At 38.5% G+C, this 23,881-nt stretch overlaps 1 protein-coding gene across 3 annotated transcripts in view; it reads right to left on the bottom strand.

Moving 5' to 3' along the window:
* Positions 1 to 9: 9 nt before the first annotated feature.
* PRKCZ (protein kinase C zeta) overlaps positions 10 to 23,881 on the bottom strand; it is a 40,889-nt gene continuing 17,017 nt past the window's right edge. For all 3 annotated transcript variants that reach the window (XM_048326200.1, XM_048326199.1, XM_048326201.1), the window contains 14 exons: positions 21,036 to 21,121; positions 18,080 to 18,211; positions 16,850 to 16,931; positions 16,595 to 16,647; positions 14,445 to 14,633; positions 11,920 to 12,017; positions 8,857 to 8,943; positions 8,097 to 8,232; positions 7,546 to 7,633; positions 6,973 to 7,092; positions 6,392 to 6,471; positions 5,738 to 5,827; positions 2,907 to 3,022; positions 10 to 2,688 (listed from right to left, as the gene is read on the bottom strand). In XM_048326200.1, coding sequence (XP_048182157.1) covers positions 2,601 to 2,688; positions 2,907 to 3,022; positions 5,738 to 5,827; positions 6,392 to 6,471; positions 6,973 to 7,092; positions 7,546 to 7,633; positions 8,097 to 8,232; positions 8,857 to 8,943; positions 11,920 to 12,017; positions 14,445 to 14,633; positions 16,595 to 16,647; positions 16,850 to 16,931; positions 18,080 to 18,211; positions 21,036 to 21,121 — 1,445 coding nt within the window. In that variant the 3' untranslated portion in view covers positions 10 to 2,600. The remainder of the gene's footprint in view (positions 2,689 to 2,906; positions 3,023 to 5,737; positions 5,828 to 6,391; positions 6,472 to 6,972; positions 7,093 to 7,545; positions 7,634 to 8,096; positions 8,233 to 8,856; positions 8,944 to 11,919; positions 12,018 to 14,444; positions 14,634 to 16,594; positions 16,648 to 16,849; positions 16,932 to 18,079; positions 18,212 to 21,035; positions 21,122 to 23,881) is intronic.

Below are 23,881 nucleotides of genomic sequence, written 5' to 3'. Positions count from 1 at the left end.
AACAGTCTATTAACTTTTTCATTAAAGTCTTTAATAGATGTGCAAGAATATAAATGATCTCAGCTGTTATGGATTAGTATACCATCTTCTGCACAAGTAAAACTGGTCAGCAAAGATCCCAACTAATTAATTATACAAAACTACAAGAACATATTTACTGTTTTACAATCATTAAATTAGCTAGAATTTTCATTTACTATTTCAAATAAGACAACTATATATCATTACCAGATCCATTTGTAATATATTAGGATTTTTTTTCCAAACCACACATTTAATTACATCCTTCATTTTCTTTTATTTATAAAACAAGTACTTTATATAAAAAATTTCCCCTTCATCATGAACAGAACATTATTCAAACACTTGCACATGAGCAACCAAACTTGTACCCAGCAAACTATTTGGCAACACAGCAACATTGTAAATGCCTGTAAATTCTTAAATAAAAATCAAATAGTCTTTACAATGTTTGTTTAGCAAAATGTGTCTTTCTATTCTTTCTTCCCTCCCTCCCAAAATGTTCTGAAACCTAGAAAAAAGGTTAAAAAAAAACCCCAACCCACATTTCTAATATTTCCAGTTTAAAGTTCCATGCCCTGGCATGTCAAAGGACAGCTTAACCTGTCACAGTTCCATTCATGAGCTGCCTGCAGTCACTCTGATCACTACTGATTAGCTTTAGTACCAGGGGAGTTGAAAACACTGAAAAGGAAGTTATTCAGGGTAAATAAAATAAGAGGGAAAAGGAGCAATTTAAAAAATGTCAGATTACATTTAAAAGGTAATGTTGCCTTTAGTAGATAATAAAGTATCTAAAGTCCAGGCATTTGAGGCAAGTACTTTTTACTGGTTAAATTATTTAGTGCTGATTAAAACACATTTTGCTGAATATGAAAAGCTACAGTCCAACAGAGAAACCCACAACTGAAACCTGAATGGGATTCATAGAACTAAACAACCACAGGTCTGCATAATGGTGGCTAAAGAGGGGATACAAAACCTAGATTGTTATCAATGATTAATTGAATATTTCAAACAATGTTTTGGCAGTCTGGTCCTAGCACCTCATGACTTGGATGTGAATCCCAAAGATGTCATGTTCAGCACCTAATGCAATGCTGTACCCTGAGAAAAACCATAGGTTAATGTAAAGAAAGTGAAAGTGTCGCAATTTATCCTGTTTTACACCCAACCAGGTGAGATGCCACAGCACAGGGTTTCTCCTCTCTTCCTTCCCACACAAGCCCTGGAGCCGCAGCCCAGCCCGAGGCAGCAGAGCCTCGCTGCTGTCCCAGGGCAGCGAACCCGGCGGCTCGGCCGCGGCTCCGGCACCTCCAGCACAGCTTTGCCAGCTCCTGAGCTCTCCCCTTTCAGATGCCCTGGCTCCCCTGGCACCTCCCCAGTTCCCACCAGAAGGGATTCCATAGTTGTCTTTTGCTTTTTCCAATTTCTTAGGTATTCATTTTTCTTCCATTAAAAAAATTGTACTACTTTGATGCAAATCATTTCGCTGAAAGATCCCATTCTCTGCTGCAGAATGATTAGTTATTAACATACACTGAGTAACTGTAAGCAGACAGTTTATCATAAGTAGGAGGTGTGCTTTATCAGGAAAGTGGATTTTATCTTATGGTTATTCTAGATTTACTACTTAAACTTTAAGGCTATGCTTTACTATGCTTTTGCTCTACATCTGAATATTTGTATTGTTGATAAAAATACTTTTCAAAAATCTAATATACAACACAATATCATTGTAGGTGTAGGCACTGCTTAAGTATGTTTAGAAACCCTTTGTGTGCAAATTTAGTTTTCTTCAATCTCTACATTTTGGTAAATTTGGAGTTTAAGACAACAGATTTTGAAATTGATACTGTAAATTCTAATTTGGAATTAATCTCATTGAGTCACTCGGCATTCCAAATTCTGTAAAAATGCAACTAAACATCAGGCTGCAGCTGTGAACTGTATGTTTCAGATGGAAATGTTACTTAATATTAACGAGCAGAACTTACCAGGCGTAAGAACGTCCCAAATACGCAATAATCCTTCAATGCAGTTTTATCCATTTAGGCACTTAAATCTTGTACCCAAATTTATGTTTTGATTGCTAATAAAACACAACTCCTTTTAAATATATCTGAGATGTTTAGACAGGTACCACTTGTGAAAAAAGGCATCAAAAATAAGCTTCAACACCACCATAATATATTTTATTCTTCAGGATGTTACACTGTAATACTCTTCAACTGGGAGCTCATTGCATCAAATGTTTGTAGAAAGTGTGTGGATCTCAAAGTTTCTCATGATCTCCTTTTGCAGGGATGCAATGAACGTTTCAATCCTTCATGAAACAGGCACAAAATGCAAATTCCTTCATTAATGAAGCCAGTTGTGTCAGTGCCCAGAACTTAAGAATCACTAAGTGGCAGAGGACACCCACCAAAATCATTATTCTCTTCTTTGATTTTCAGCAGCAAATTTGTTTTTAGATCATTGGTCTCCATCCAAAGTGACCAGTCCCCAGCCTCGCATGCATATACTGTAGTTAAGGATAAATTAATGTCATTCACACTGTCCCCAACGAGGTCATTTCTTCATACTGTTTCTTCTGTTGACAGCAACAATGGATTAATATATTCAAATCCTTCAAATTCTGACTGATCTATTCGCTTTATTATATCTCTGAAAAACAAATGAGAGCAGTGTTTAGTTTATCAGAACACTGGGCAGTCTTGTATCATATATAATAAGTTATGCAAGATATGGAGGATACAAAGATTTCAAATTTACTGTAACACAACTATGTTCTAATGGCAAGTACACAGTCTCTTAGTGATTTTCAGATAATTTATCAATTAATTTCTTAATATGCAGCTGGATTGGGGCAAAGCAGCACATACTCATCATCTGGGGTGAGCTGCACGGGCTCGCTGGTGAACTGCGTGTCGAAGTTATCCAACCCATAATCATCCGTGATCTGCGGCTGGAACGGGGGCGTCGTCTGCTTCTTCTCCAGCTACCCAAAATATGGGGGAAAGGAGAAATTACAGTGTGGAAGAGTTACAACATCCCTCAGGAAACTCAAATCCAACTCCAGTAAGTGCTATTGGAGAGGAACAGCAAAATACCAAGTAGTACACCCTACAAGCCAGGCAACAGACACCAACACAATTAGTGCTCTGCATTTGAAAATAAAAATCCACAAATAATTCAACCATTTATGTTTTCTCTAAATTGGTAGATCACACTCAGGACTGATAAATTCCCACAGTGCTGCAATACAGCAGTTAGCACAATATATTTACTTTTGTTCCTGAGAAATCGACCTACTTTTCTTCCTGCACTTGTGTGCAATCTGTCACATAGTCCAATTTATAGTAGCACAGACACCAACATTCTAATTCTAACATTTATAGTCAGTTAAAAAACTGTCTAGGCTACAAATCTCCATAATCTAACTTAGGACAGGTAAGCAGGATGTGAGTAGTAGTTACCACTGACGAAAACGATGACTTGTATTACCAACATGAGGAGCAAACTTGATTTTAGGGCCAGGATCTCTCATGATGGTTAGTACAGAGCAAACAAAACAGGGAATAAATTACAGAAAGATCTTGGATTTCAGGTTTCAGACAAGAGCACAGGAAGCACAGATGGAGATAGGAGGAAATTGTGAAACTGTCACAGGGTGGTGAATTAACACATCAACATCCCATCAGTGATCAGGTCTGGGAAAGCACCATGAAATCAAAGTTTTAAGGAAGAAGTAATTAGCTCCTCCCAAACAAGAATGGCAGCATGAAAGAATTAGCAAAATGAATATTTAAAAACTGAAGTAGGGCAGCAGGACCATCCCTGTGAAGTTGTTGCCACACACTCACATCCAACAGACAGACATTATTCCACAAGGGGTTAAACATCAGACTTCCTCTTTTGTTATACTCAGTAAAGCATAAAAGCCCTCTTAAATAAGCCATAGACAGAACTTGCAGCCTTTAACTTGAGAAAATTCACTCATCAAAAATAGGTGGTGAAGCTCTAAAAAATACCTCACTGCAAACAGTAGCTATGGCTTTGTAGTTCTTGCTCTGGCATATAATGGTTAAACACCATAAAAACAGGCACTGAGATAAGAACAGACTGAATGTATCAAAACAATCTAAAAAAGAACGGCCCTGGATGCTGCTGAGGCATCCTACACCAGAGTGAGCAATCTGAAGTGTTCTAGGCTGTGCCACACACACTTTGGATGACTAACACCAGGAAAAATGTTCCTGGGCTGTGTGTTCATTTTCCCTGTATTTATTTTTCCATTTAGCTCAAGGTTCACACAGAACAAGTTTTAAGTTGTTTCCTTGGGTTCCAACTTAAAAGCTTTTCCAAATCTTTTCAAGTCCAAATGTTTTCTTTGAAATGCATGCAGGTGGTGAGTAGGAGATTGTAATAACTAAAAAAGCTTTCCAAATATTTTCTCATTTTTTCCTGAGTATATTTGCCAGAACTTATTAGAAATTTAGCTTCAAGTTTATTTAACATTGATCCTCCTGAGCAGCACTGTCCTAATCATATCACAAAACAGATGTCCTAAATCTTTCCACTTTTTAACAAAATAGATATTTGTATTAAAGCTTTCAGCCATGAAAATATGTTAGAAAAGACAAAAATTCAATCAGCATAAATGTTGACCAAGAAGTACCGATTTCAACGAAGAGGTTTTTTCTACAAATAAAATACAAATCCGACAGTTGTTGTCTTCTCTCTCTCAAAAAACTGCAAAGCAGAACAAACTGCAGGACATGATGTTCTGCTCCACACCCCCAGGTGAACTGCACTGTGGCACCACAAGGTAGCAAAAAAAGAAAAATAATAACACTCAGGCTGGAGGGAGGACTCCAAGCAAGGGATGTCTGGCAAAATTAAAGCCAGCCCTCATTACAGGGATAATTTTGTAAACACCAGATCTTTTAAAGCACAGGCACTTTACGCACTGAATGTGTTCTCTGAAGAATGTTACAATGAAATTCAGAGCAGCAGCTTCAAAGGGAAAATGAAATTGTGCAGCTTTCTCTCATCTGAACTCTTTCATGTTAGTGCTGCCTCTTCCTACACTTCCTGCAGCCTTCCCAGACTATGAAAATACTACAGACACACTTTTCAATTGTTAAATAGCTATTAAAAATGTAAGGCTGACAGGAAGGTGCTCCAGACTTCACAGCTTTATTGCTGAAGCGTCAATAAATGTTACCATGTCATTTCTGGGATGTTTCCACACTGAAGACAGAAGGTAACACAATTACCAAGTAGCAGAAGATTTAAAAACTCAATTTTGATACAATTTTACGCTTGAAAACCCACTGAAATGCAAGTCATTATCTTCACCACGAACCAGAAACCTCCCTCACACCACCAGTACTAAAGAAAACCTGCAAACTGTAATCAGAGCCCCTTTATAAATAACCCCACTGCCCTCCAGCCACATCCTTAACAAAAGGGACTGATCCTGCTCACTCTTCCTCAGGTCACTAAACCCTGGCACCCACCTGAATAATCCAGCTGATTTTAGGAGTCAGAGTTGATAAATTCAGCTGGCTTTTAATGCACTATGAGTACTACCTTTACATTTCTAGAATGCATTTTCCCTGTCTGCACTGGAGCTGTCCATATGCACACAACTAATAAATTAATGAATTATTCCTTTTGAGCACCCAGAAACACATCGACTGATTTTTACCAGATCCCAGTCTATGCTGCGGAAAAACGTGTGAGACTTGATATCAGCAAATCCTGTCTGGGGCTGACAGCCAAGCCTTTCTTTGGGATCCTGTGGAAAACACAAGACACTGGAATTACACACTCCAAGCCACTTACAGCCCACGTTTGCCAAAAAGCCCACAGAGATGACTCCAGCATTCCTATGACTGTGCAAACTCTGCTGGAATAAACACACTATGGCTAGCAAGGGATTTTAATTTTTTTTTTCTTTAAATAAAGTTTATTTGAAATTTAATTTTTAAATTATATTTTACAACTTCTTAAAATACGGGATTTATTTAGAAATGTACAATTCATGTTCTTTTTGCCATTCATGATAATGGTTCTAGAGATTTCAATCAGCTTAATTAAATGAGTAGTAAGTATTACAGAAAAGAGTTTATAAACAAAGCTATAGTTACTTTTTGAAAGCCTACACCTAGCTGAAAATCAAGCCTGTGCTGTGGAATTCCCTCAGTAAATTTGCAACTAAGTGGGGTTTTTAACATAGAGGATACCAAGGTTTTATAGATTTTCTTAATAGTAAGCAGATTAACTTCTTAACTGTATCACTTTCAACAGGAAGCTCTGACTTCCAGCTTTCAGGTGCTAAAAATAAGAGAATGTTATTTACCTTGTTTAAAAATCCTTTTAACACATGGGAAGCCTTGACAGAAAGAAACCTTGGAATCCGGATTGGCTTCTCCAGAATAACTGTTACAGGTTTAAAAACAGCAGTATTGGGTTTTGGTTTGTGACATTGACCATGATTTCAATACAAACACTTATTATTTCAGTTAGAAAATGGAAGATAAAGTAATTATTTAAAATCATGCAAACAAAAGGAGCTACAGGAATTCAAGGCAATGTTCTATTGACATTGCAAGATTTCCTAAGGGACACGCTATCTTCATTACCTTTTGCTATTATGTGTTGTGTAAACAGGAGATAAAACTTTCAGTCCTCAGTATATGGCGAAGTGTGATTTTAAACAGAAATTGATTTAATATTAGGGCCTTCAACAAGAGCATGACAGATTCTGTTACAGAAACTGCTTTAAAGAACTTTTGCCTGTTATGGAGTTGGCAGCTTCACAATTGCCCAATTACAGCAGCTGTGGGGGTAACACTGGGAAAGGAAACGCTAACTCTGCTATGCAAACTGTCCATTTTGATTGTATTCCTCCAAAACAACCCAAACCCCAAAGGGCTGTACCTTGGAAGAGGTAATCTTCAGTGTTCATGTCTGGATTGTCAGTGATGATGTCGAACGGGGACCTTCCTGCCATCATCTCGAACATCAGCACCCCCAGCGCCCACCAGTCCACACTGAACCCTGCAAATGGGCACACAGAGGTTTCTCAGCCAGGACTCCTTGGATTTTCGTGTTCTCCCTCACACAGATCAAGATTGATGGCCTGGTTTTAGTACTGAAATCACTGACATGATTTACACCATCACTGGATGAGTGTGAGTTTTCTCAACTGGGATGACAAACGTAGGGGAGCTCAGAGGTGTCTGCAGGCAGCAAAGCTGCAGTGACAATGTTTTCCTATAGTGTCATTTAATAAATACTTTTCAGGCCAAGTATGATTTAAAAGAAGCTGAAATGAGTGACTGGAAGAGGAAAAAAAAAACCTTATTTCAGGAAAAAATTAACCTGTACAATATGCACTCAATTAATTCTTAATATATAATAACACAAATGTGTAAGTCAAAAAATTAATTGTATTTGAACCAAGCAACTTCTATATTTATTATAACTATAGGTTATTTAGTTATGACTTACCATATTCTTCTCCTCTGAGGATCTCTGGTGCAATATAATTTGGTGTCCCACAGAAAGTGCTTGTAGTGTCACCTGGGCCCAAACCTTCCTACATGCAGAAACCATTTCATAAATTAAAAGCTGACCTCCTTTTCTGAGAACTTTCTTTAACTAGACTTAAAACTCCAAGTTACTCAGGGAGTCTAAAGAGCTTCCTTTCACAAAATAAATACTCATAGTGCTCAAAACTGGCCTATGACTTCACCGCTCCTCTTCAGCAAAGTTGATTAAAACTGAGTTACAACACGTATGTAACAATATTTTACTTACTAATTACATTTTTTTTAAAAAAATCAGTTAAACAATTTGGAAGTACTATTCAAACAGATGTTGGGGAAAAAATAGCTTCTATTACAATTCAGTTCCAAATGTGGTTCTATTCGACAATTTTTTCAGAATAAACTTCCTATTCCACAACCAAATTCTGGGCTCAGCAACACCAGTGTTAAGATGAAGATAAATTTTCTTAGTGTTCTCTAAGAGTGACAGAAGAAAGGTCAGGAAAATCCTACCTTGCACATGCCATAATCTGTTAACTTGATATGACCCTCTGCATCTAAGAGAACATTGTCCAGTTTTAAATCTCTGTAGATGATGCCTCTTTCATGTAGGAAGTTTAGAGCAATACAAATTTCAGCAGCATAAAACCTGAAATGAAGAAGGAGAAAGTTCATATTAGCATTAAGTTGGTACAAGAGCTGGTGCAACTTAAATATCTGTTCTTAAAACATCACCTTACTACCAACTTTCACGTATCAATAGTATAACAAAACCAAGCTACATTTATAAGAGATCAGTGTCCTTATGATTAAGACCATTCCCTAAATAACAATGAGATTTTTTTTTCATTCTACTAATTAAGAAAGTGTTTATTCTTTATTCTACAGATATTTTTCTGAAAATTCCACATATGAGATGGAAGATCTTTGTTTTCAGCTTATAAAGAGTGACAGTGAGCCTTTGTGTAGTGTAGAGCCATGCATGGATTTTTAACCTTCTCCCTATATTATTTCAACATCAGACCAAATTAGGTAGAATAGTTCCACGTTCTATCAACAGATCAAGGAGGCATCACCTAAATATGACGCAATAAAGAGGAGTAAATTGGAATAACTGCTACTACTGATGAACTGCTTGCTCTTTAAAAATATTCACATCCTTCAAAAGATAAAGTTTACATTTCTTCCCAGGCCTGGACATTCTAAACTTAAGAATACAAGTCCATTAAAGCACCAGAACAGAAGCAAACACGTGCTCAGTGTCAGGAAATACCTTGCATGTTCCTCAGGAAGTTTTCTCTGCCGTTGCATATGGAACATGAGGTCTCCCCCATTCACATACTCTATGACAAGGAACAATCTGAAATTATAGAACACAATTAATGCATCCCAAGGAAACACTCCAGAAAAGCTGTTTTTATTCTTCCCATCTGAGCCATTTTCACTTCCACTCTTGATTTAGACTTCTAGGTTTCTTACAGTTACAGAAGCTACTTAAGAGGGAAAAAGAGAGAGCACTTATTTGATGCATATTATGTAGGAACACACCCTTTATTTAAATACTATCACCTTTCTCTGTATAAATTAATTAAATGAATTAATTATAAGTTATCATTATACGAATTACAAGTGTGACACTGTACACAACACAGTCACCAGATGGACGCTCTGGGCTCATTTGTTTCTCTGGAGAATGAGTGTTTGAAACAGTCTGCTCAAAACAAGGGAAAAGTCAGCAGGGGACAGAAATCCAGGTGGAATCAGCCAGATAGGAAGATTTCTATTACAGTCTGCAGAAAAGCTTCCATCCTTGGGAAAATATGATCCAGGCAAAGCTGCCAAGGTCAGAGAGAGCTCGGGACAGAAACATGCTGAGGGAGAGCTTCTGGGAGAGGTTGGGCTGACCCAGGGAGCAGCATTTCCTTGTACACCTCATTCCCCATGAGCTGCAAACTCCTTTCCACACATCCACACACTGGAAAACATTCCATTTGGAGAACACATGCTCCAGTCTCTCAGATCACTCTAGAGTGGTGATGTTTTTGTTCCTTCGAAAAGGATTCTTCATTTGAAACACTTATAAAGTGTTAAAACTTAAACGAATAAAAACTATTGGACAAAATCCAGCTGGCAGGTGTCTCAGTGGCCTCCCCACAAGAAGATAAATGCTAAGCTGAAATTAAATAAGCAATAAACAAAATACATAACAATGCCATGAGTATTTTATCACAGCATTCCTGATGTTTTTTGCTTCCAGCTTTCCTATCCTGTTTTGAAGTCCCCAATGTTTTATCACCATTCAGAACCTGCAATTTCAAATTCCTTGTCAAGTCATATTCAAGTGTGTCAGTAGTGGCAGGACTTGCTGGGTTTGGAAGGATTTGCTCAAACACCAGAAGTTTTGCAGTATGGAGGTTTCAGGTTGTTGCCATCCTTGGAAGACGCTTATCTGCCAATTCTGGGCAAGTCCAAGGCACATATTTTATTATAATAATGAAAAAGCATCATTAGTATCTGAAACAATGTAAACAGCTACATACAGCATCAATTCACCTCACATTTAGGTACGCATTTATGTTAAACATTTATTTGAAACTATATTCAAGAGAAAGAAGGTTTTTTGCAACTTTCCCCCCATTAGTACCCTTGTCACAACCTGTTCTCCTACTACGACTCATTTTCTTTGGGCCACTTAACACAATCTGATGTTGATGAATTTATTCACTCAAAATCAGTTTTGTGCTTTTCCCGCTTGAGGCAATGAGGTCACAATTATCATTTTATAACATTACAGCTATAATCAAATTGTGAATTCATGACTTTATGGTTATATCCATGGCAAATGGCTGAAGTTACCAAGGAAAAACTAGAGTTTCACTGCAAGAAGCAGCTGGGCTGGAAAAGCAGGACTCATAAAGATACATCAGGAATACAGAAAGCTTTGATTATGTTCAGCAGGGGGATTTTTTTCCTGTTTCTGCTCCTCAGCTCCATCAGTGTAGCTGCCAAAGAGGAATGCACAGGATCCTGCTGCTGACTCAGCCTTTTCCTGGGTTTCAATACTCACAAGAAACCTCATTCTCAATCCCTCACCCTGCCTGACCACTTGAATTTTTATATCAGGTGTTCAATTCTACTTTGCGTTTGGTGAGAAAGTGTTTGGGAATGTTGGTTTAACTAAAGAGCCTTTCCCAACCGTTTGTCAGTTGTCTAAAGGTTTACTTATTTTTTTCTGACAAGTTTCTTTTGGTCAAATCCTCACTCAGTGGCCTTTGGAGATCATTCTTTCTTTCTTCCTTCCTGCTTCCAAACACTCCTTGGTCCATGTACCTCCAGAATACTGATACAGCTTCTTTACTTCCTCCATCTCTGTTTTTCCTGCTAGGAAGATTTCCTCTGGCTCTAACCATTAGGGAGGCGAAAGTTTGGGGACTGAAGAAAAGGTACAGTGCATGGCTTTGTGTTTTAAAAATTGGCAATACATATTGCAACAAACAGGTGATTATTCTTAAGGATAAATGACTGGATAATCCATGAAAATTTTTTCAGACTTTTCACTCTACACTGCAAGTAAGTTGGATAGAATGACAATTTTCTGATTATGACACATAAGGCATGAGGCATTATAAAGTGTAACAGCAAACAGGTGCCTGTAAAAACAAAAAATCCCAAACCACATCCCAATTCCCCAGTGACATACTCAAGCACGGACATGAAAGTCCTTGTTTTCTTCATATTCCAATTGCAAAATAATCAGCAAATAATCCAGTTTGGATTGTGCAAACAAGGACAAAGAATTAGTATTTTCAGTAGTAAAGAGTTAAATAAGCACTTTCTCAAAATCCCACACTGCTTTGGTATGTGTTAAAGGCTTTTGAGCCTCCTAGGTAACAATACCAATACGCAGGTAGGGTTTAATATTATCATTAAAAGGTTATTACTGGGCAGCCCAATTCTCAGGCTCTTTAGGAACAATAAACTACTGAGAACTGATCTGGCCTCCTCAGCAGAAGGTGCTGTAAACTGTTAGGAAGCTCTGTGTTACCCATTTCACAGGGCTGTGCTCAGGAAGACAGGACAGCTCCTCCTCTTCCTATTTCGCCCTCTCCCTTCAGGTCTGACCCAGACCACCACACTTTTCTCCACACCCCTGCCTGAGCTACCCCCCTAGAACTGACTGTGTTGCAGCAGTGAATCCCTGACAATGCTAATGCTTCCTTCCAAAAATTCCTGGCTCTGTGATGACAGTGGTTACATTTGCTTTAGGAGAACCAGCTTAGCACAATGATCAAGATTAAAAACAACAAAAAAAAAAAGAATTTCAGATCTTTCTTACCGACTTGTTGTTTGAAAGCATGAATGTAAACCAACTAGGAATGGGTTACTGGATGCCTGTTCAAACACATGTTTCTCTGTCTGTACCCAATCAATATCCTGAAATAGAGTAATTGAACAATCAGAACTCCTGCTGGATAAGCACTGTGGGTATTCCCAGAAAAAATCCTGTGAACATCACAGTGCTGCCTTACACACTGTCATTGTTACATTGTTCTTCAGAAAGGCAAAGACCCTTCAAAATCTAGAGGAAATTATAAAACACTGTAATTCAGTTATATGTTCAGAAGTTACTTAACCATTTAAGAAAGGCCTGCACAAAATCTAAGCCATTGTAAATAACATCCATCTGCAATATTTGATAAACTGCTCACACTGCTGCATGGAAATAAATTCAGTTCTTAGATAAATGATCCCAAAGCTGCTGAAGCAGCTCATGCCAGTAAAACAAGCAATGTGAATCTCCAGCTTTTAAAAGGTTCAAGTGAACTGAACTTCATCTCTTCATCTGAAATTCAAATTTAATTCAATGAAACTACCAAAACCTGCTTAGTTGGTCCAGGCAAAATCATTAAAAGCATCACAGATACCTTTAATCCTTCAACAGGGAGAAGTCCTGAAAACCCAGTGCAAAACCATCATAAAAACCTACCAAAGTTTGCATGATACAGGCACAGTGCTGCAAAATTCAGAGCTGTTGTTAAACAAATCCTTTAAGCTTTACTTCACATAACCATGCTCAATTTAAACCTCACAGACAGCTGGGTTTAGCAGCAGATACTCACCCTTCATGCAATGCACTGATCATGTGCCATCCTGCAAACACTCTGGACCCTGCCAATACACCAGAATTGTAATTGTTCTAAAAATTCTCCGTTTGCCACAGATACTCTCAGCTTCCCAACCAATCTGGAGACAAATACAGAGACTGAGAAACCAGGCCTTCCTGTCAGGGATGGATGGTGACACTGAGGAAACCAAGTCTCAGAGGAAACCAAGAACTGTCACCATCAAATTAAATAAATCTGCTAGGTTTTGTGTGTGGACATTCATGAAGATACAGCACCTTGGAAGGGTAAACTTGACTCCAGACACGAGCCAAAAATCCAGTTTTCAATAAAGTAATAAATATGTCCACTGCTTCTTGGTTTAACTGAATGAGCTTCTCTTTAAGAGTCTTAAAATTAACCCTTCATCAGTGCACTTGTGTACTTGTGCATTAGGATTATACCAGCACTCCACTTAACAAACCTAAGCTTAGCAAAACTGAACAGAAGCCCAGGTATTTGATTTCCCTCCATCTCACTTCTCTCCACTACCAGCCATTCCCTGGAAAGCACCAGCTAATTTAAACATGCTGACACTTGCTATGTAATTGATTTTCTTTCTTTGTGGAACACTTCTAAGGTGAAATTTCCATTACTTGCAATATCTCATGCACTCACAGAATTCAGTGAATTTCCTATCAGTTCCCAGAATTTCATTATACAGCCTATCTTAGAGAAAAGAAAAACCAATTAGCTCTATCTTCTGTGTAATTATGAGAGCCACAATTCCAGAAAGCCTTTCCTCATCTACCTCTGGTTCTCAAACAGCTGCACAACTCATTAAACAGGACTTGGCTTTAGCTCCCACCTTCTTGGAAAAACACATGTTAAAAAGGAAACAGTAAACAAACCACACAACAGCCTAATGTTGATTCATAAAAAGAAACATCAAATAAATGAGAAAGCCAAAGTATTTTAGGAGAACTAAGCCCAGCCTCTGGAATAGTGACAAAGATGACAGCCAGAGCAACTGATTGAAACTACCAACACAAAGAGCACTTAAAATAGTGTTCTGGTAGTTTTTGCCCAAAACATCCTACTTTCAAAAAAGTGTATTATAGGAAAAAGATGAAGGGTTTGGGTTTTTTTTTTTTCCCCTTTTTCATTTTTTCCCCAAACTGGTGCATTTCAGGTCTTGTATCAAAAAAAAAAAAAAAATCTAAAGGCTTTTGAAAATAATGGAGACATGCAGCAGATTTCTGTGGCAGACAAAAACCACAGGGATCTCAAATGGCAGTAGCATAATTTTTGAACTCATGGAAAAAATATTCCAGAATACTGAGTCACTTGCACATAGGCTCTACCAACATGAGTTTAAGAACAAAATTTCAGCTCCTTTTCTGATACACAGACAATGCTTTTGCCTTGGAAAACATATTTGCTTTCTTTCAAAATTAAGTGCACGAATTCCACCCCATTTATCTCATCACTTACAGATTAGCACATCCAGGTTGGAATGTTTAATACATGATTTCTACCAAGACTATTAGTAATTGTTATTAAAATAAGAGACATTTCTCTCAGATTTCACCCTGGTGCTTCATGCAGAGTTGATGACAAATAAGTTCTAAAGTCAGAAAAACAACTCTGCCAGAGAAGTTGTCTGAAACATGAGCTTTGTGCTTAGTTGAATGGTTTTTGTTAAAGCATACTAAGTTTTTATAATATGTAACAGAATGCAATTAACACAGACTTTTACCTCATCATCATGGACCAGTTCTTTTTTCACGACTTTCATAGCATAAATCTGATCATTCTTTTTTAACCGAACTAGAAGAACTTTGGCATAACTTCCACGGCCGATAACTCGGATTAAATCAAAGTCCTGGAGTCCAAGCCCCTGAGAAATCTTAATTCCATCCATTCCATCAATGACTGGTTTGAGATCCTGTATAAAAAGAAACAGATGCTAGAAACTGAAGACATTTCCATAGCAAGCAACTATTAAAGCAGAGAGATCTTTAAGCACTGGACAGAATTTGCTGACTTTGCTTGGCACTGGCACCCAGGGCTGGATGCTGAGTGGAATACATTTGTTTAGAAATATTTGGTTTCCATTGGGTTTGCTCTTACTAAAAGTTACTGGTTTTTTTCAAGGCAGTAGTTCATCCAACTAATCGTTTTCATACTCCCTGCAGGGAAGCAGAAGGCAGTGTCTTGAGAAATGAGGTTTGATCCAAATTCTTGAACTTCAAGCCATGTACATTGTATCCCTTGTACAAAGCGAGGAGCATCTTTCATATTCTGACAGATACTGCAGCACAAATTAATAAAGAATATCTAAGTATAAGATGAATAAGGAGACACACATTTGCTAATGAATATACCTGTCTTGGTTTCAGTTTAGGCAACAACTGTCTGTGCTCAGCTCACTATAGTTTTAATGATAATGAAGATTTCTAACAGGTTCCTGGGAACATACAGAAGCAGATCTCAATTTCTCAAGTCTGAGAATTTGCAGGAAATATTCCACTATGAGGAATGTTATTTTTAAAATCATTATTTAAAAAAAATACTATAATCTTGACCATTAGCTAGAATTAGATGTGAAAACATGGGACTGAAGATGGAGCAGCTGAACTAGACAGATGCAGCAGGTACTTGGACTTCCACGTTTTACCAATATATCCAAGGCTTTGACACACTTCTGTGGCCTATTTTTATCTGACCTCACACTACTGTACTTGCAGACAGATCAGCATTCTGCAGAACTGTGGAAAGTGTTTATATAAAGAATCTTGATCTAGGATTGACTGCTATTAGAAGAGATTGCTCTAAGCTTAAAGATTCTAGACAAAGCTCCCAGAACACCAATTCCTTTCTGTAGGATACCTTAAATTATTTCAGTATAGCTCAAAGGCAAGGTGGGACAATCAGAGCAGCATAATTCAGGACAGTTGAGCAAACAGCACCTACCAAATTTAAACAAAACCTGAGCACTAAACACAGCAGAAGTGAGCAATTAAAATTCTCTGATGTGCTTATAATTTATACCCTTCCCTTTCTGAATTTGAGATAAAAATCTGTAGATACATGACTGAAAATAAGGCAGTCACCCACAAGCAGGAGCTACTCAAGTGTGAAAGGAATGGTAGTGACAAGCATTGTAGTGGAGGCAAAGGAAAAAGGTGCAGCCTTGCTCAGAGGGGAATATCAGACCAACTACCAGTGCTCTGCAGAGTGCATCCTATTTATTTTAAACATGCCAGAAGCATTTTTAAAAGAAATGTCTTTAAGCCCTTTAGAATTAAAGCATATTCAGATTTTTCAGACTGCTTTAAGGGAATAACATTGTTGATGTGCAGAGATTGAGTCAGATGTTCCACAAAAGACCTGAAAAAAGAGTTTAAGTGCATGTTATTCTACTTGTATTTCCACAGGAGCTGTCTATAAATGATTAGGTATTATTTATATGAACCCTCTCTGAGAGCTGGGTTGTGAATGGATTACCAGACTGAACCAAGTTCCACAGCAGTAGCCTGAGGGTGACAAAGGGTGAGCATCCATTAGGGACAGCAGACAAGGCAATGGCAAAGCCACCATTTGTTGCAAGGACCATAAAAGTCAAACCCTCTGCTAAATCACTGTTATTCCAACAAATGGAAAGGAGAAAACAAAAATGTTAAAAGGTATCCTGGATCATGAGCAGAATGACAACAGCTGAACACAGAAGAAATATAAAAAAAAATCCAATAAAAATGCTTAAAAAAACATTATCAATGTCCAGAAAAAAAACCACAGACTTTTGAAAAGGGCAGTAGAAAGCCCAGAAGAAATAATCAGCTATTTTACATAAATAATCAGTTATTGTACATAAATATGAATTGTAAAAATATTTTTTAAACATACCTCAGAGTCGTCTTTAATGGTGTCATGCTTCCGGTTTGAAGGAATGTAGGGAACTAGAAAAGAAATCAAAGTAGTGTGGTTATAAAGGCCTTCATTGGAAATAATTTTAAAAATCAATAAACAGAAAGATATTTATGGTGGCTTATGGCCAGTTTGCTTCAACTATTACTGGACAGTTGACCAAATTTTTCTACTTTCATAAACAGGAAGAGGAAAAAACGAGGGAAAGAGAGATTCCAAAGTAACAATACTCACTTCCATCAGTGTCTTCTGAAGGGAGATCAGCCTCGTCGTTTTTGTCATCTAAGCGAGGTTCCTGGGAAGGCATGACCGAATCCTGGCAAACACACAGGTCACACAAACAAACCACACTGGGTATACAGCCCCCTCTGAGCACCCTGCCCTAAACTACAGCTCTATGAGAACCTCACATCTTTCAGAGTGAAAACTGGATTTTGCAGACAGTGTGTACAAATATTAACATTTTGTAATGCATGATAAAACTGGCCTACCAAAAACTAAATGCTACATCAGCCATTCTCTGCAGCTACAACAGATGCTTGGCTGTCTTCTAAAAGTAAGAGTGGTGTATTTTACAGCAAAGTTCAAACTTTTATTCTGTTTAAAGACCTCTGAGTGTTCCACATGGAACGACAACAAAGTAAACACTTCAGCATGATATTACACACTCCCTTCAGAGCACTGGCATATTCTTTTCCTGCTTAATAAAACCACAAATTGCTGCTCATTATGCAAGGGTAGTGCATAAATTAGTATAGATCACAATACCAGATATTTTATATTGCATTTGGACACTGGTCTCATCCCCAAGACATGTAGGACTATTCCAGGAAGTACAGCAACATGCAGAAATTAATTGCCAAAGAATTGGTAATGTCAAGGCAAGTCCCATGCAATATCACTGAAGAAAAATACTGGTTTAAGTTTTGAGTCAGACCAAACATGATACAACCACCACTGAAATACTGGGGATGACTATTGGAAAGGACTAAAATTCAGATACCCAGAAGTTTGAATGTTTTGATTTTTAAAGCCTAGGAAGGACACCAGCATTGGCACTGGGATGAGGGTCATGGAGAGGAAGAGAACAGTACTGGAGAAACTGAGATGACAGGAACAGGAAAGCAATAAGCCTTTCTAAAAAGAGCAGTGCAGAAATCACATCAGTGCCTTAGTTCTTAAAACATTCCCACTGGCTAAAAGGAGTAACTTCTGAGATTGTCGGTGTCTAATGGAGAAGTCAAATTCAAGCTTGAGCACACTGAAGTCACATCACAAGCTTTCTTTTCTCATTTGTCTCCGCTCCCAATCCAAAGGCTTGTCCTCCACAGAAACAGAAACCCAGATGCTCCCAAGTGTTCCAAATCCACAGCCACGCACGCATTTCATTACTTAGGACACATCTACCAAGAGCAGCACAGGCCCGAGTGGCACCGCTCAGCCCTGGCCAGAATGCACACTTACCATATGCCTTTTGCAGGTCAGTGGGACAAGGATGTGACAGCGTTTATGGACCAACAGCTTGCAGTTGATACACTTGTAGCCTTGCCTTGCGAGCCCCCATATCCTTTCACTGCACTGGCCACAGTACGCTCTCTGCAAGCCACAATGCACATTAATCAGTCCCACGATCATTCCCTGCTGGAAGTGAGCAGTTCTCTAGCAGCAAGAGCCCATCCTAGCCACCTAACAGATGTTCAGTAATAATTTTAGAATATCCAGAATTATAATAATAGCTGAAGGTTACACTTCACACCCAGAATTCCGCTAAATGCAGCCCTGTTTAATGAATGTTAGGAAAACAAATACCTCAAGCATATGGGATCCATTACAGTGTGACATTAGCAAATCATCTTTAGAGAATAAGTCTATTTAGAAACTCAGGTTTTGACAGAGATCACCCAAACAAAACTGCCAGAAGTTTGTACTACATAATTACGTATAAAAAGCACCCAAAGTGACTGTACTGGAGAACACTGGCACAAAATGTTAAGCAGACAACGTATAAAAAGTGTTCTGTATCTGCACCTATACATTTTAACAATGGGAGAAACCTTGCATAATTAAAATGCATCTATCACATCTGATATCAAACCCCTGTGTTGCACTGAACATCAAAAATCTATGGTGTTTTCACACATGTAACAAAAGAGCATGTAAATGAGTTAAACCAAAATGAGGGTAAATGAGGAAGCCAGACATCCTGCTGCTGACTTTAACAGGAGAGGCTTTTAAATAATGTTCCAGTGTATGTTGCTATGGTCACTTTATCCACTCTACCCAAAGTGCCAAACAATCTGAGATTCTTACACACCAAAAAGTCACCCAGGCCCAGTGAACCCTCCTCACACTGCACAGGCTGCAATATAAAACTCACTCATTATTCCCTGGCTGCCAACATTCTCCAGTAATTCCTGTAGCAGGCTGAGGTATTGCCCATCATCCTGCAGGCTGCAAGGAGCCCTGCTGCTCTCACCCCAGCTCAGACAGAACTCCCAAAGCCACTGTCCCAAAGCCACAGTGCCAGTCTGTTCCTCCCAGGCACTGCCCATTACACTGCGGTCCCTCAGATGCCCACACTGGTGAGTCACACACGCTCCTGGCCAACGGTGTTCAGCTCCTAAAAATCCCTGCCAGGAGTGCTGGAATAGTTAAAAACTAGTGACCAAAGAATGGAGCATTTCTTCACCAAAGCATTTTTATACTGCTCCTGTTGTATTCTGGTAGTTGTAGACAAGACTTAATGCCATCCCCGCCTCATCTGTGCAGCCAGTCCTCCTTGATCAGGAGAAACCCAAACTGCACTGCCCAGAGGAAAGAAAAACAACCCAAAAACTGCCTGATGAGAGGAAGCCTGGGACATCTATTGCCACCTCTTCCAAAATTCCTGGCCCATCAGGCTTCCTTCAGTGCCCTGTTATAGGTTTTGCAGCAGTAGTATTAAGACTAAATAAAATCTGTCAGGCGCTGGAAGCAGGGACAGGTCCCAGATTCCATCAGAAATCCAGGTAACCCTTTCATACCTCTCCAAAACACATGCAGTCAAAGCCATATCAAAGAGCTGACCTTTATGTTATGTTCAACAAGATTAAAGTTTAAATTTTTGCATGTGTTCATTTATCTGAATGATCTGAAAAACTTGCAAAAGGTTACTTTGAAGTAGGAATGAATTCTTAAGGCAGTACTCCAGTCTTAAAAATTCAATCAACACTAAAATCTGGTATCAAATTCAGTAATACAGATATGACCATAATTTCTCTTTAATTTATCCATTTTAATGTCACATTTTACAGTTTATGTCAACCTGCTTCCTAACTTCAGTTGGATGTGGTTTGTGTTCTGGCTTTGTATGAGGTCATTTGTATGCAGGTATAAAAGCAGCCTTGTTTAGGATTGTGACATCCTAATGTGGGCATCCTAATAAGGTATCAAAATCTCACTGTGTATATTCACTATTCACCTCATTGCAATTAAAACATCATTATTTAGAGTATTATGGATTATTAATGTGGCAGTATGCATTCACAGGGTTTCAAAGAAACATGTTTTAACTATGTAACAAATAAACACAAAAATATACTTTTATACTATAAATTCTAAAATTGAGCTGGTATAGCATATTATACAAATCCATATGGTAATTCACAAATATGACATTTTTAATACATTTAGTGATAAAATGCTGAGTTTTAAGAGGCTTTTCCCTCTTTCAGTGCATTTTTGGGGTGAGGAATTTTAGGAAAAAATGCTAAATTCCATTTTTAGAAAAAGTGTCCCTGCTGAATGAAAGAGTTAACTCTTCTGAGGGCACTCAGTTTTGTGTGGAATTCTCCCAAGTACATTTGTATATATGCTGCAATACTTAGGCATAATGGGATAAGTGAAGGAGGTGTCTCAGCCTTAAAGCCACATTCACTTGCTTATGTGGATTAAACCAGGACTCTCAAAATGCAGCTGTATTTTAGCTCAATAAAAAAATCTTCTTAAAATTCTTTGATTGTGTAGTACCCCAGATTCTAAACAGTTAAAGCTCACATCAGCAGCTGTAACTTTTAAGGATGGCAAACTGTTCTGAAGGCAAAAGATTTTGCTAACAAGCAATCAAAAAAATCACAGAAGGAGTGGAGAAGGGAGAAGCTGCTCCAAGGAGGTATCAGCTTAAATAGTCACAAACCCAGTTTTTTAGAGACTTTAAAAATAAATAATTTCCACCAATCCTGTATTAACTCAAATTAAAACACTGCCAAGTTTTTTCTGATCGTTATGACTCGAATAACACTGCAGAGACTGAAATGACACATCAACAAGCATCCTGCTTTTCCTTTCTTTCCAACACTCCAGCACAGAAAAAGCACAGACTGAGCCAAACAATGAGCACAGAACATGAGCAAACCCCAACGTTTCATGCAACAGTACTCACTCTGTTAAAACGTTTGGCTTGAAACAAATGCCCATTCACTCGGTACAGCTTCCTCCATCTTCGGGCTCCCCGGCGGTAGATGGATTCTAGGGAAGAAACCAGAAAGGTGTAAAGCAGCAGCATGGCAGCCCAGCAGCACCACACACAGCAGGGTAAGCAAGTTGTGATTCAGAACAATCTTGCTTTCCTAAATATCAACGCACAGCTACAATCCCTGGGGATTTGGATTTTTTTTTAAGGCGGCCGTGAGTGACGGCTGGGGCAGGATGTGCTTTCACCACTGCCTCTCCCTTGCCTCCAGCCCTGTCTCTTTTCCCTCACATGATCATAATCCCGTTACAATTCCGTGCCTGCTCCGGCTCAGGTGAGAGGGACAGAGCTGTTAAAGGAACAGCTCCCTCGGGGAAATGGCGCTGCTGCTCTCGCCCTGTCACCTTCCATGGACACGCACAAAGGATGTCTGGTACCGATAGCGTGAGACGTGTTTGGTACTGATAACACCTCACACATGCAACAGTGAACATGTTAGAAGTCTCAAGAGTTACATTATTTGACTTCATTTTTACCTTAACAGTAAACATTACCCAAAATATTTCTTCTGTTTGGGCAGTTCAAGTGCAGGTCCACAATTATTTTTAATATATTCTAAACATAACAAGAAATCATTTAAATCTGTTTAAGCCAAACCCAGCATGTACTCCAAGTTACTTTTGTTGTCGCTGTATACATACAGATGAGCAGTTTCTGCGTGACTGGCTAATTAGAGTTTTATATTTAATACTAAATGTTGTGCCACAGGGGTCCCTTTTAGAGTTGCTCACAGGTGTAAGGGTGACACAGCCAAGCCCTGCACACAACCAGCGTCAGCAGCCTCCCACAGCTGATACAGGTGGACACTGTGGGGTACAGGGAGGTATAAAGACTCTGACAGACCTATTTATAATTGACACTTTGTCAGAATGAAGCAGACTGTACATTTATAATCCTCAGAAATTAATGCAAAGCATCTTACATTTTCATCTTTAATGTTACTTTCAAGTTTCAAACATCCACACTTTATCAAAGAGGAAGATTTTTTAATAGAAAAGCACACAGGTATTTTCTGTGTCAAATGATAATGCAAGTGGTAAAAAGTTTCTTTGTCAAGAAATTATTTTAACTTTATGTTGAGCAAGCCAAAACTCACAGGCTACTGACACGCAATGTGTGAACACTGGCTGCAATACTGGGTCTGATTTTAGACACTCTATTTTTGTCCTTCCAAAGGAAGCATTGAAGTTTCTGTGATTCCACGTATCTACAGTGCCAAATCCCCAAACATTCATACCTACTCTATTTGCATGTGCAAATGTTTACTGTGCAAGCATTTGAAACAGATACCGCACTATTACACTAATTGTTAACAATTTGGAAAAAGAAAACCCACCAGCTTCTCAAAGCAGCTAAAAGACTGCACACCAAAAGTGGCAAAGATACAGTTTCTAGAACAGAGGTGTAGACTGGATATGGTCATTTGACTCAAACACCAATTCAAAATCTGACAAATATCAACTTTAAAGCAAACTTTTCTTGCAAAGAAAATTGAAATGAGAACCTGGCAAAATGACTGCAAAGTTTTTAACTAAAATATGCTCAAACACAAACACCAATGAAGAACCCTTCCACCATTTCTAGGGTGACTTTTCACCAAGAGGAAAAAATCTCCACAAGGATTTTTTTTTCCAAAATAGTTAATTAATTCATGAGACAAAGCACCATATGGAGACAACGTAATACATCTGTGATCTGAACATTAGCTTATCACTGACATGAGGAATATTAAGTGAATGATAAGTTAACGAGCAGCTTGCACTGATGAAGTCTGTAAATAGAAGAGCAAGTCACCTCCCTAATTAATGATAAATATTAAATCAAAGGCAGGATTTTATATCACGTACTTGTGAAGCAACAGTCTAACAAAAACTGAGCTTAATATAGACTAACTTTAAAAAGTAGGAACCCCTACAATTTACCCCTGGGACTGCCAGTGGCTCAGCACAGGGGCTGAGGCAAATCAATTCCCTGGCTCCAAAAGGGGCCAAGGTAAAAAATGAGAAAACACCGATCCCTGCAAGACACACCTTTATAGCACACGTTCTATTATTATTACACATTAAGATTAAATTGCTATGACAGAATAAAACACTCTTGTTCACTGAGGATCCAAAACTGGGACAAGTGGCTGATGCACCACACGGTTGGGCTGCCAGAGACCTCAACCCCTGGAAAACTGAGCAGGCAGGAACGTTATGGAAGGGGACATCCTACCCAGAAACTCTCCCAAGGAAAATGACAGGCTGTAAAAAGCAGTTTGTGTTTTCAAGATCATTGTTATTTTGAAGCATTATCAGCTACAAGTCCTAACTAGAGCTCAACTAGATCAAAGAAACCACCTTGAACAATAATCAGATTCATAAAATGGCAGTAAGTGCATACCTTGAATTAAGAAACAATTTATTGTCAGTGTTGTGTGAACAAAGCTCTAATCTGACTTTGCATCTCATCCCTACACTTCACACGGCAAAATGAACCCAAACAAAATTTTCAGGTACATGTTTCTAGAGCACTTCAGAATAAAACAAGGAATGGATTCCATGATTCCTCATAACCAAGAACTAAAACAAATTTTTACAGGATTGATACCAGCTACCTAGAAAGAGGAATGCCACCACAAAAGTCTGACTACTTAATTACTGAGCTTAATTAAAAGGGCTACTTTTTCATTTATTTCACAGTACACATCAGTTAACTCATTAAGGAGTTTGAGTTGGCTGCTTTAGGCTGAAGGAGATGATCTATCCCCAATT

Source organism: Corvus hawaiiensis, chromosome 22, assembly GCF_020740725.1.
Source record: "Corvus hawaiiensis isolate bCorHaw1 chromosome 22, bCorHaw1.pri.cur, whole genome shotgun sequence".
NCBI lineage: Eukaryota > Metazoa > Chordata > Aves > Passeriformes > Corvidae > Corvus > Corvus hawaiiensis.
Note: the sequence above shows the minus strand (reverse complement) of the source record. Positions and strands in the feature narration are given on the sequence as shown.